Source organism: Nycticebus coucang, chromosome 14, assembly GCF_027406575.1.
Source record: "Nycticebus coucang isolate mNycCou1 chromosome 14, mNycCou1.pri, whole genome shotgun sequence".
Classification (NCBI taxonomy): domain Eukaryota; kingdom Metazoa; phylum Chordata; class Mammalia; order Primates; family Lorisidae; genus Nycticebus; species Nycticebus coucang.
In genome coordinates, this window is record NC_069793.1 from 18501872 (window position 1) to 18513460 (window position 11589).

Consider the following 11589-nt stretch of genomic DNA (forward strand, 5'->3'; position numbering starts at 1 on the left):
GAATATTTAGTGCATTCTGCACTTTGCTTTTTTCACTCAACAGTGTCTTGGAGGTCTTCAGAGACCTCTCTGAATACATCTCTCTCTACCTTGTTCTTGAGTTGTTGCAGAGTAATCCATAGCATGAGTAAACCGCCTTTGTGGTGGGCATTTATTTCCAGTTTTCTCCCATTGCAAACAATAGTATATGCAAACATCCTTGAAACGTGCATTTGTACACATTTGTTTCAAATTGCTATTTCACGAAGTCATATGCTAACATCTCTGGCTCTTGGCACACCCCGATGCTCTTGCCCAGTATGCCTGTCCATATGACTGATTCCAATTCATCAAGCCCAATCAAGTGTCATGTCCTGTGAAAGGTGGTCTCTCTTGTCTCTGTTTTCCCACAGAACTTAGTATCTCCATCGCATCATTATTATAGGCTTAGGACTCTGCCTTAGTTATCTTTGTATCCCCAACATCTAGTATAGGGCTTAGTATAGAGATAAAAAAAAAAATCCAAGTTTTCTCGGCTGGATGAATGAATGCATATATAAACAAACAAATGAAGGTATAACGGTTAGGACATTCCAGAAACTCAAGGTGACTCTGTGTCTGGGTGGTATGTGGTTGTAGAGCAACCTGCTTCCAAGGCAGCTTGATGCCTTAAGCCAAGCTTCCTTGCTAGATTTCTCTTTTATTCAGCCCTATGACCCTGGGCATCACATGCTGAATTCTGTTCAGTTTTGTGGACAGCACTGATGGAGCAGTGTGACTGTTAGGAGCCTTGGGCACAGCACTAGCTGGGGGCTGGCTGTCCCAGGGCATGTCTGTTTCCTTTTACTTGTGAAGCAGCCCAGAATGCTCTGGGTTTTGGTTTGTTTTGTTTCTCTACAGTACCTAGGGGCAATTAAGATCAGCTGCAACATTTCTGCTTTCTGCTTCCAGATTTGAGCCCAAGGGAAGCCAGATGTTTTCCACTCCACATCTCCTTCTACTTGTGGTCTCATGAACAGCTCTGAGTGTCTCTGTGGCCTAGCTTCCCCAGATCCCAGAGCCTGGCTGTCAATTTTATTTTTAATGAGGTTTTAATAGGAGGCTCCTGTAATTAATTTCATTCTTGGAGGTGCCTAAAGGCCCTCAGGCGCTAGGTGGGATGTTAACTTGATTTTAAATAATACAAAACACTATGACTGTTATGTTTCCCCAACTCCTCTCATTTGCAGTTGTTTTACAATCATTAATTAGTTGGGGCTCATGGCCTAGTAAAAGTTCAGTAGGTCACCTATCATAAAGGTAGAAACAGATAAGGGGAGGAGAGACTTATCCAAGCCCCAGGAGAGAGTGGCTGTCCAAACTGGTTTCAGAAGCTACATTCCAGGTTCCAGATCCACTATTCAGGAATGATTTGCCAAACATGGCCAGAGTCCTCAGGCCAAAGGTGGAAAGGATGGGTGCCCCACAGGCATCTTAGGCAGTTTCACCCTCCCACTAGGACCGCCCAGCAAGTGAGCCCTCAGTAGCTAATATTACCTTCTGAAATTACCCCAGTTCATTTTCTTAAGGCCCTCTTTCCATTTTGTGAGCAGATTCATCTGCATGAAGAACGCATCAGTGGTCCCTCCGGATTTAGAAACAACATAATTTTGCTATTTTTAAAGCTGCAGTTTAAAAGTCCGCGCGCATGTACTCAGTACTCACACTCCTCAGGGAGTGGGAGGTGGGGAGGAACTGGACTTGCTGAAGAGAGCAGCGCGGCCCCGCGGCCCCACGCTCCCTCCTGTCTCCCGGCCGCCGGGGACGGCCGCTGGGTCACCGGGCCCTGGGGGAATCGGGAGGGGCAGGGAGGCCGAGGAGCAGGTGGCGATTAGGTCAGCCTCTGAACATTTCTTGGACCGCTCCAGTGGATATAAATAACAGACCCGTGGCTCCGAAAAATCCTCCCCAGGGGGAAGGGAGCGAGGGAGGAGGGCTAGAGAACCAAGGGATTTATTTAGGGTGGGGTGGCATCGTAGTGATCTGGAAAAATATACCAGACTGATAAAGAGGCTGGAGGGGCGAAGGGATTTAAGAATGAATCATGGTAGAAAATCTGGAAATAAGAACACGGGGAGTGAGGAGCTCACGCCTTTTTGTCCCACCCACACCGCGTGTTTGTTCCAGGACTCAGGAGGCGCCCCAGATTAGCAGAAAGAACTGTGGAAAGGACAGGGGACAGTTCTGGAGTCCTGACCCTGCCAGACTAGATTTTAGGAAAGCCGCTTAAGGTCTCTAAGCCTCAGTTTCTGCATCTATCTGAACAATAGGAAATCTAATGTTTGCAAGGGGGTGGTTGTGAGCCTCTCCCCAGCTAACGTCTAAGAAAGCAGTGCTCAGTAAAAAATGTAAGGCACCGTGACTCTCAGGAACACCTCCACGGGCTGCCGCTGCATGCCGGGTCCCTTCTCCGTCTCACCGGTCTCCAGGCTCTGCAAAGGTCCGCAGGAGCAAAACCGAAATCTGACTCCCTGCAGCCTGCGCGCCACCCTGGGAGCTGCCTAGGCACTCTGCTCCGGGCAGCAGAGACCCCACAGTCCGCGCCCCTAGAGCCGCGGGGCGCAGCGATGCCAGCTGCCCCGGCAGCCCTGCAGTAGGTTGGTGGGGTTGGGGCCGCTGCAGCGGAGAGGGCGGGGCCGGGGGCCGGGCTTCCCGGGGGAGGGCCGGGCGCGCTCCGGGAGGCGGCGGCTGGGGCCAGGGAGCAGCAGGACTCGGGCTGGAGCGTAGCCGGACCCCCACCCACCGAGGGGCCCCGGGAAGACGCGGTGAGTGCCCCGGAGGGGACGCGCGGGGACGCAGCGGCGGGAACCGTGGCTCGAGTGCGCCCTCTCCTCCTGCGGCTCCTGAAGTTTGCAATGGAACCGCCTCCCGCGCCGGGAGCCCCCGGCCACCCGGCTCTGCGTGACGATAGGAAGGGCTACCACCGACCCTAGGGGTGTCTACTCTGCGGCGTAGCGAACTCCTCAATTCCTTAGGCCCACCGGGGGGAGGGGGACGTTGGGGCTTCGAGGCCAAACCATCTCCTGGGTCCCCTCGAGGGCCCCATTCTGCCCTATTTGCGCCAGCCCTGGGGCCCTGGCGACCCCTCGCCCTCTGCAAAGAGCCCCAAATTCCTGGGTCCGCTGCCTCAAGCCACCATCTGGAGTCCACGGCTAGGCTGGCCCAGGCAGGGAGCACCCCCTCCCCTTGGCGGTGACGGGCAGGCCCCACCCCCGCCAAGACCAAGTTCAACAAGTTTGGCCAAGAAGTCCTAGAGCCTATATGGCTAGGCCTGGCCATGCCGCTCCGTGTGGGCTCCCCGGGTTCCGAGTTGTGCCGCGCCGGGTGGACAAGATGGGGGTTATCCAGGGGCTCCGTCCGTAAGGGTTGAGGCCAGAGACGCGCCGCCCGTGGGCTGCGAGATTTGATGTGCAGTCTCGGGGTTTGGAATGCGTCAACAGAGAGCCGGCAACTCAGCCGGCAGGTCAGGTTTCCAAGAGCGCCCCTTTGTTATGCCCCTCCCCAGCCCTGCCTCCTCCCTCTTGCCTGTACCACCCCCTCCCCCAGCCTCCTGACCTCCGGTCCGAGCGGGCTCTGGCTACAGGTTCCAGCCCACCTAGCCTAGGTGCCTCTCTCTGAACCAGCCCAACGCCCCTCCTGTGCCTCATCAGATCCTCTTGGCTGTGGGCTGATGGGGGTGGGGTTGCTGGGGGAAGAAGCCCTTGGGCACAGCCTGTGACTCAGGACACAGGGATGGGCAGGCAGGGCAGGATGGCTGTGCTCCCTCTTAGGGGCATGCCCCCAGCTTCTGAGAAGGGGTGGGGGTAATTTCTGGCCTCAGGAGAGGGACTCCTCCCTGAACCCTGAAACTCCCTACTTTTGCCTGGGCTACTGTTAAGGAGACCCTGCCAAGCCCCAGAAGACTTCTCTGGCCCAATAGGTGCAGGCTCCCTAGGCAGGGAAGATTGTATTACCTGCCTTCTGAGCTCTTGCCTGTGGTGGAGTGTTATGGGGACTGATTTGGGTCTCTGCTGAGGTCAGGAGGCACAGGGTGCCAACCTTCTTAGTGGGGGCTGCAGTGCAAGGCCTCCCACACCCCCAACCCCCATAGCTAGGTCAGGCTGGGGCTATGGGCCTGGCCGCACAGCTTGTGTTTGCTCTGGGAGGCTGGAGGGAGCCATGCCAGCCTTGCACACACAGCCTGCTCTGTTCTGGGGCCAGAGAGAGGGAACGGGTGCGGGTAGCTCTCCAGGGAGCAGGGAGCACGGAGCACAGAGATCTGAGCAGGCAGGGGGCCCCAGGCCCTAGAATCCTGGCTGGGACAGCTCCAGAGGCCCTGTAATTTATGGCTGCAGCACTCTTTCTCTCCATGGCTTGGCAAGTCCTCTCTGGGCAAGTGGGACTGACTAAAGAGGGAACCCGTTGAAGAGCTTTGGGGGCCTAGTGGAGCAGCCACGATATGCCCAGCATTTCCATTGCCCGCACTCTCCATGGGTCTCCAGGGAGGGCTGAGCTGCTCCTCCTGTTAGCAGAGAGGGATGCCCACTCAGGCCAAGGGTTCCCATAGCTGCTGGAGCCAGCAGGTTTTCCGGTCTTCAGGTGGACATCAGTTGTTTTCTTCTGATTCCAGCACCTGGAAAAACACAAATCAGAATCCAAGAAGCCTCTGTCAATGAGTGGAGACAGACGTTATTCTGTCAGTCACAACCCAATGGGGCATATACCCCAAATCAAGGGGTCACCAGGGGTTGTGGGAGCAGGGTTGGAGGGATAGAGGAAGTGACTGTGGAGAAGATGGCCCGATTTGAGGTTTGGAGGAGCAGAAGTTAATCAGTTTGGAAGAAATGCTGTGACAGAACCTGGCTTTGGGGGCTACAGGCACACTCTGTCCTTCTGGGCCTAGCATATCCCTTGGGCCTGCACAGAAGAGGAAGCAATTTCCTTCTAGGGGCTGTGAGTCAGTCAGTGCTGGGGACAGCTGAGACCCTGCCCAAATGCAGCAGGGAGCAGCCGCGTGCCACTGTGTCTTCCAGTCCCTGAGATGGCAGCTCTGGAGTTAGAATTCGCCTTGCTCTCTTCTGTGATTCTGGAGAATGCTCTTGTAACTGGCTTACCACTTGTCTCCCTTCCCTGGGCTGCCCTATATTCTGAGCTTTTTGAGGTCAGGACTCAGTTGCTTGGTTTCACCTTGTGGGGCCCCTGCTGGATGTTGTGGAGTGGGGTGAGTACCTCATGGATATATCTCACTCATTGCCTGGATTCTTTTTTTGTTTGTTTAAGACAGAGTCTCACTCTGTCATACTGGGTAGAGTGCGTGGCCTGATAGTACACAAACCTCAAACCGTTGGGCTCAGGTGATCCTCTTGCCTTAGCCTTCCAAGTAGCCGTGTCTACAGGCACCTGCCACAAAGCCTGGCTATTTTTAGAGACGGAGGTCTCACTCTTACTCAGGCTGGTCTCAAACTCCTGAGCTCAGGTGATCCACTCACCTCGGCCTCCCAGATTGCTAGGATTACAGGAGTGAGCCATTGCGCCCGGCCTTGGATTGAGTCTTATACTAGCCTGGCATGGGGCTAGTGGGGTACCCACTGACCAGGTGGGGGAGTTTCCATCTTGGAGGGGGCTAAGATGGGACCAAGGGCTTCTGGCTCCTTTTCTGCTCTTCCTAGTACAGGGAACTATTGGCATGTGGCTGGACACTCGCACAGTCAGCCAACTCTGGTAACAGGGTTGCCTTGTTGTTCAAGGAAAGGCAGCAGGGGCCCTGACTTGGTCAGGCTTCAGGGGAGTGGGGCTCTCTGCCCACCACCCACCCCCGCCAGCCATGTAATCCCTGGGTGGATCGTGTGACCTGCTTGGCATTCTCTTGCTCGGAATCTGGCACTTCTGACAGCAGTTGCTATATCGGAGGGAGCTGGGCACCGCCCTGGACACTCTAGGTGCCCCCCCTCACCCTCTGCTTTGCTCTTCTTAGCTTCAAGGCAGAGTCACAGTGGCAGCTTCAAGAGTGGGACACCCAGCTTCCCATAGTGGTATCTAGGATCTAGGTATGTGGGGGGTGGGGGAGAAGAGCAGATCCAGGGAGAGAGGAGGAGCTTTGAAATTGTCTTCCTTGCCCCTAGCTTGGCCTGTCCTTGAGACTTTCACTCCCTGCCTACTAAGTCCTAGCTTTAATGGTTCCCTGGGTGGTGGCAATGGTCGTGGAGCAGGGCCCAGGGATAAGAGAGGGTCATTTCCTAACCCCTAAAGTGTATGTCCAGCTTCCCTACTTATCCCTCTGCCTTCCACAGCTCCAAATCTGCCACCATTCCTTGCTGCGGGGACACCATGGCTCCAGAAGAGGATGCTGGAGGGGAAGCCTTAGGGGGCAGTTTCTGGGAGGTGAGCAGTGGGGTCCTGGGTTTGGGGGTGACACTAAAATGCCCAGCCTTCTCTAGGCTCAGCTGCCTGTGCAGGGAAAGAACCTAGCCAATAGCTCCAGCCAGAGAGGGGGCTTCTCGTTGGCAACTCTGCTCTTCTTGTTATGCCCCAGGCTGGCAATTACAGGCGGACAGTGCAGCGGGTAGAGGATGGGCACCGGCTGTGCGGGGACCTGGTCAGCTGCTTCCAGGAACGTGCTCGCATTGAGAAGGCCTATGCCCAGCAGCTAGCTGACTGGGCCCGCAAGTGGAGGAGCACTGTGGAGAAGGGTGAGCTGGTGTTTAGGCCAGATAGGGAGCAGAGGGCTTCTGAGGGTGGGACCCTTGGGGCAGCTTCTTTTTGTACATCTTATGGAAAGTTTGAGGTTTCTACCTCCTTAAAGAGGGATGATCCTCCTGGTTATCCTTATAGTTGTAGTGATAGAGTTTGCAAAGTACATTCATGAGTCACTTTGGTATTTTTTAACAATCCTGTGATGGAGATGGGCCTGTTCTACCCATTTCCTAGAGGTGAAACTGGAAGTTCAGAGAGGCTCGGGGACTTGCTGAAGTCACACAGGTAGGAAGAGCGGAAGGTTGAGCCCAGGCCTTCTGACTGGCATTGTAGGATCTTTCCATCCAGTGAGCTGCCTTGCTGGAGGGCAGACACGTGTTCTTTCCTTGAGGCAATAAAGTGCAGTGCTCGTGCAGCAGACGTGGGTTTGAATTTCAGCTCTACTTGTAGCTGTAATGCTTTGAACAAGTTAACATCACTTTTCTGGGTCTTAGTTTTTTTGCCTGTTCAATGTTGACAATGACACTGTCCTGAGGGTAGTTGAGCGAAGAACTCAAAGAGATGTCAAGGCACAGGGTAGGCATTCAGTAAGCCCCAGATGATAGTACTGTTGTTCGTCTTTGTACCCCAACCCCCAGCCCCTGTGCCTGGCATCCAGAGCAACACCCAATGAGAGGGGACTGGCTTGATTTGGGTGGTACCTGGGCCTGGCCCAAGCCCCATAACATTCTTGCAGGCCCCCAGTACGGCACACTGGAGAAGGCCTGGCATGCCTTCTTCACCGCGGCGGAGCGCCTGAGCTCGCTGCACTTGGAGGTGCGGGAGAAGCTACAGGGGCAGGACAGCGAGCAGGTGCGCAGCTGGCAGCGCGGAGCCTTCCACCGTCCAGTGCTGGGCGGCTTCCGTGAGAGCCGGGCTGCCGAGGATGGCTTCCGCAAGGCCCAGAAGCCCTGGCTGAAGAGGCTGAAGGAGGTGAGCCTGGGGTGGATGGGCATTGGAGAGAGGACCTGTCTAGGTCTGCCTGGGATTTGAGGGTACCAGGGCACGGTGTCCAGGGCCTAGAGTTTTCCCCATGAATGCCAGGTTGAGGCTTCTAAGAAGAGCTACCATGCATCCCGGAAGGATGAGAAGACAGCCCAGACTCGGGAGAGCCACGCAAAGGCAGACAATGCTATCTCCCAGGAGCAGCTGCGCAAACTGCAGGAGCGGGTAGAACGCTGTGCCAAGGAGGCTGAGAAGGTACTGGCTGCGGGTCCTATCCCACCCTGGGCCCAGGCAAGATTTCTGAATGAATCTTGCTCCCTGAATGCCTTTTACAGTACCAGCACTTTTTTTTTTTTTTTTTGGAGACAGAGTCTCACTTGACCGCCTCAGTAGAGTGCTGTAGCGTCACAGCTCACAGCAACCTCCAACTCCTGGGTTTAGGCCATTCTCTTGTCTCAGCCTCCTGAGCAGCTGGGACTACAGGCACCTGTCACAACGCCCGGCTATTTTTTTGTTGTTGTTGCAATTTGCCCGGGGACTGGGTTCGAACCTGCCACTTTTTGGTATATGGGGCTGGCGCCCTACCCACTGAACCACAGATGCAGCCCAGGCCCAGCACTCTTATTGCCCTAATCCTTACCTGTCACCCTCTCTCCAGATGATCATTTAAAGGAGGAACCTGAGAAAAGGTGCTGCTTTGCCCAGGGAAGGAAATGATAGAATTCCCAGGCACTACAGTGACTTCAGCAATTGAGAACCTCCAGCTCCTTTCCTTGCACATGCACTACCTTGCCTGCTGTCCCCAATTGAGCTTTCCTCCAACTCTGAGGTGCTGCTCAGTTGCCACCTCCTTCAGGAAGCCTTTTCTGATTTGCCCCACTCTTTCCCATAGGTTGACCTCAGCTCACTCTCCACCAGATTGTGCCATGTCTCCTCCCTTGTTAGGCTGCTGGGGTCGTGAAGGGCAGGAGCTGGGTCTCAGAACTGATTGCCCCTGGTGGCTAGCCCACTCTAGATCAGTGGTTCTCAACCTGTGGGTTGCGACCCCTTTGGGGGTTGAAAAACCCTTTCAGATATTTACATTACGATTCATAACAGTAGCAAAATTGGTTATGAAGTAGCAACGAAAATAATTTTATTTTGGGGGGTCACCACAACATGAAGAACTGTATTAAAGGGTCATGGCATTAGGAAGGTTGAGAATCACTGCTCTAGATCACGGCAGTGCCTGGTAAACACCAGTGGAGTCCTACGTGGATGAAGCTCTCATCTCTTCTTGACCCCTTCCCCTCTCACCCAGACGAAAACTCAGTATGAGCAGACGCTAGCAGAGCTGCATCGCTACACCCCACGCTACATGGAGGACATGGAGCAGGCCTTTGAGACCTGCCAGGCTGCTGAGCGCCAGCGGCTTCTTTTCTTCAAGGATATGCTGCTCACCTTACATCAGCACCTTGACCTCTCCAGCAGTGAGAAGTATGGCCTGTGGGGTGGGTGTGGAGATTTGGTGTAATGCTGCGTCCCCTGCTGGTCCCCTGGGCTCTAGCTGTGATGGATGGGATTGTGGAGTATAAGGACTCAGGACTTCCCAGTCTGAGGCTGTGCTTTGGGCTACAGGTTCCATGACCTCCACAAAGACCTACACCAGAGTATCGAGGCAGCCAGTGATGAAGAGGATCTGCGCTGGTGGCGTAGCACCCATGGGCCAGGCATGGCCATGAACTGGCCACAGTTTGAGGCACGTGCTCCAGACTGGGTGGGGTTGGGAGGTGTGGCCGGCTCCTACTGTGCTCAGCCTGGGCCTCTGGAGGAAGGAAGCGAAGGTGATCTGAATGGTCCTGGCTGTTACCAAAAGTTGCAGCTCAGCCTGACCCTAAGCATTGTTCCCACAGGAGTGGTCCTTGGACACACACAGGACAATTAGCCGGAAAGAGAAGGGTGGCCGGAGCCCTGATGAGGTTACCCTGACCAGCATTGTGCCCACAAGAGATGGCACTGCACCCCCGCCCCAGTCTCCGGGGTCCTCAGGGTGAGAGTCAGGAGTCTGGCTGTAGCAAAGAAACAGCTCTGTCCTCCTTCCCTTTATCTTGTTTTATTCTCTTCACACTTGAAGTGGGTTGAAAATTGGTGCCAGGGACCTGAGGGTGGTAATGATACCAGTTTTCATAGTGGTTTAGATTTGCCAGTGATCTTCCAGGTTCCTTCCACTTTCACCTCACAACAGCTCTGTGGGGCAAGAATTACACCTGAGCTCACAGCTGAGAGTGACAGGTGGGACTAGAATCTTCGAGCTCCTTCCCTCCTGCCTCTCCCAGGATTCCTCTGGGGTGGTGGTGAGGAGGGGACAGTAAGCCCTTCATCTGAGTTCTAGGTAAGAGCTCTAGTTCCTTGTACCCTGAGCTACTTCCTTCTGCTTCCACTCTCCAGCAGGGGGCAGGATGAAGAGTGGTCAGATGAGGAGAGTCCACAAAAGGCTGCTACTGGTGTCCGGGTTCGAGCACTCTATGACTATGCTGGCCAGGAAGCTGATGAGCTGAGCTTCCGAGCAGGTACTCTGGGGCCTCTTCCTGCTCCTTTCCAGACTTCAGCATCTGCCTTCCTTACCTGCCTTAGCAAGGGTGTGGAAAAAGGAAGCCTGATACCCCCCCTCTCAAGGGCCAGTTGTCTGGCCATTCAGTCTGCTCTGGGTCCAGCTGGCTGGGCCCTTCTTGCTGTGTCTGGGGTCTGGCGTGGGGCAGCTTGCTAAGTTCAACTTCCCTCTGTCTGAGCCATTTCTCTTCTCCTAGCTGGGCTCTTGGACTACCCCATCCCCCTCAGTCCTTGACCCAGTTGCAGGAAAGGGGGTTGGGCCAGAGAAATTGGCAGTGACTAGTCCCTTTTACTTCAGGAGAGGAGCTGCTGAAGATGAGTGAGGAGGATGAGCAGGGCTGGTGCCAGGGCCAGTTACAGAGTGGCCGTGTTGGCCTGTACCCTGCCAATTATGTGGAGTGTGTGGGTGCCTGAGTGTCCTGACAGCCCCTGTACAACGTTTCTCCAACCTGGATCAGAACCCAGCTTCCCCTGGACAGCCGGACCTGAGGGCCCTGAACAATTGTGACCCTCTGTACCCTGAGGAGGAAGAAGTCCTGGGACCCAGGGAGGCGAGGGGCCTGTGTCTAGGAAGCCACTGGTAGGGAAGGGCCAACTGAGTCTATGCTAAGGTTGAGAGGGAGGTTGGAGGTGACAGAGGGTACAGGGTTGCCTGGGCCTACGAGTAGTTGGGTCTCCCTAGGAGTTGTGAATTCAGTTCCTGGCCTCTGTTTTGAGGTCCTGGGGTGGATGTAGTTCTGGGCTAGCAGCACCCTCTTTTGTGGCTTGTTTTAGTGTGTATTAAACATGACTAAACAAACACTGTTGGGCTTGTGTGCGTCTTTTTTTTTTTTTAGAGTTTTACTGTGTCACCCTCGGTAGAGTGCTGTGGCGTCACAGCTCACAGCAGCCTCCAGCTCTTGGGCTTAGCCGATTCTCTTGCTTCAGCCTCCCGAGGAGCTGGGACTACAGGCGCCTGCCAAGACGCCCGGCTATTTTACTGTTGCAGTTTGGCCGGAGCCGGGTTTGAACCTGCCACCCTCGGTATATGGGGCCGGCGCCCTACTCACTGAGCTACTGGAGCCGCCAGCGTCTTTTTGATACTCCATTCTTGCCAGGCCTACAGAGGGCATCTGGAGAGAGGCCTAGCCTGTGTTAGAGGGCCGAAGTTGGGCAAAGGTTTGCCATCTTGGTACCTGCTCTGGAACTTCGGGATCCTACTCGCGATCGGACATGGTGTTAGCCGAGCAGGGCGGCTTGTGGCTGGTGCTGGGTTGTGGGCTGGGCGGGAGGCCAGCCAGTATGTCTGCCCGTTCAGCCCGGTGGGGCAAGGAGTGTTCAGGCAGA

At 55.1% G+C, this 11589-nt stretch overlaps 2 protein-coding genes across 7 annotated transcripts in view; one reads left to right on the forward strand and one right to left on the reverse strand.

Annotated features, from left to right (window-relative positions):
• DDB2 (damage specific DNA binding protein 2) overlaps positions 1 to 2508 on the reverse strand; it is a 43703-nt gene extending 41195 nt beyond the window's left edge. For both annotated transcript variants that reach the window (XM_053560365.1, XM_053560364.1), the window contains exon 1: positions 1516 to 2508. The gene's annotated coding sequence lies outside the window, so the exon portion shown is untranslated. The remainder of the gene's footprint in view (positions 1 to 1515) is intronic.
• A 154-nt stretch (positions 2509 to 2662) lies between these two features.
• PACSIN3 (protein kinase C and casein kinase substrate in neurons 3) lies at positions 2663 to 11068 on the forward strand. 5 transcript variants are annotated; one of them, XM_053560362.1, is made up of 11 exons: positions 2701 to 2783; positions 5972 to 6044; positions 6288 to 6378; positions 6530 to 6686; positions 7427 to 7662; positions 7774 to 7929; positions 8975 to 9150; positions 9292 to 9412; positions 9567 to 9703; positions 10102 to 10223; positions 10562 to 11068. In XM_053560362.1, the coding sequence occupies exons 3-11, from the start codon at positions 6325 to 6327 to the stop codon at positions 10675 to 10677; spliced, it is 1275 nt and encodes a 424-aa protein (XP_053416337.1). In that variant the 5' UTR covers positions 2701 to 2783; positions 5972 to 6044; positions 6288 to 6324; the 3' UTR covers positions 10678 to 11068. The 5 variants fall into 5 exon arrangements, with proteins under 5 accessions (XP_053416336.1, XP_053416337.1, XP_053416334.1 ...); XM_053560361.1 differs by lacking the exon at positions 5972 to 6044 and having other exon boundaries at positions 2663 to 2783; XM_053560359.1 differs by lacking the exons at positions 2701 to 2783; positions 5972 to 6044 and adding an exon at positions 2845 to 3481 and having other exon boundaries at positions 10105 to 10223.
• The last annotated feature ends 521 nt before the right edge of the window (positions 11069 to 11589 follow it).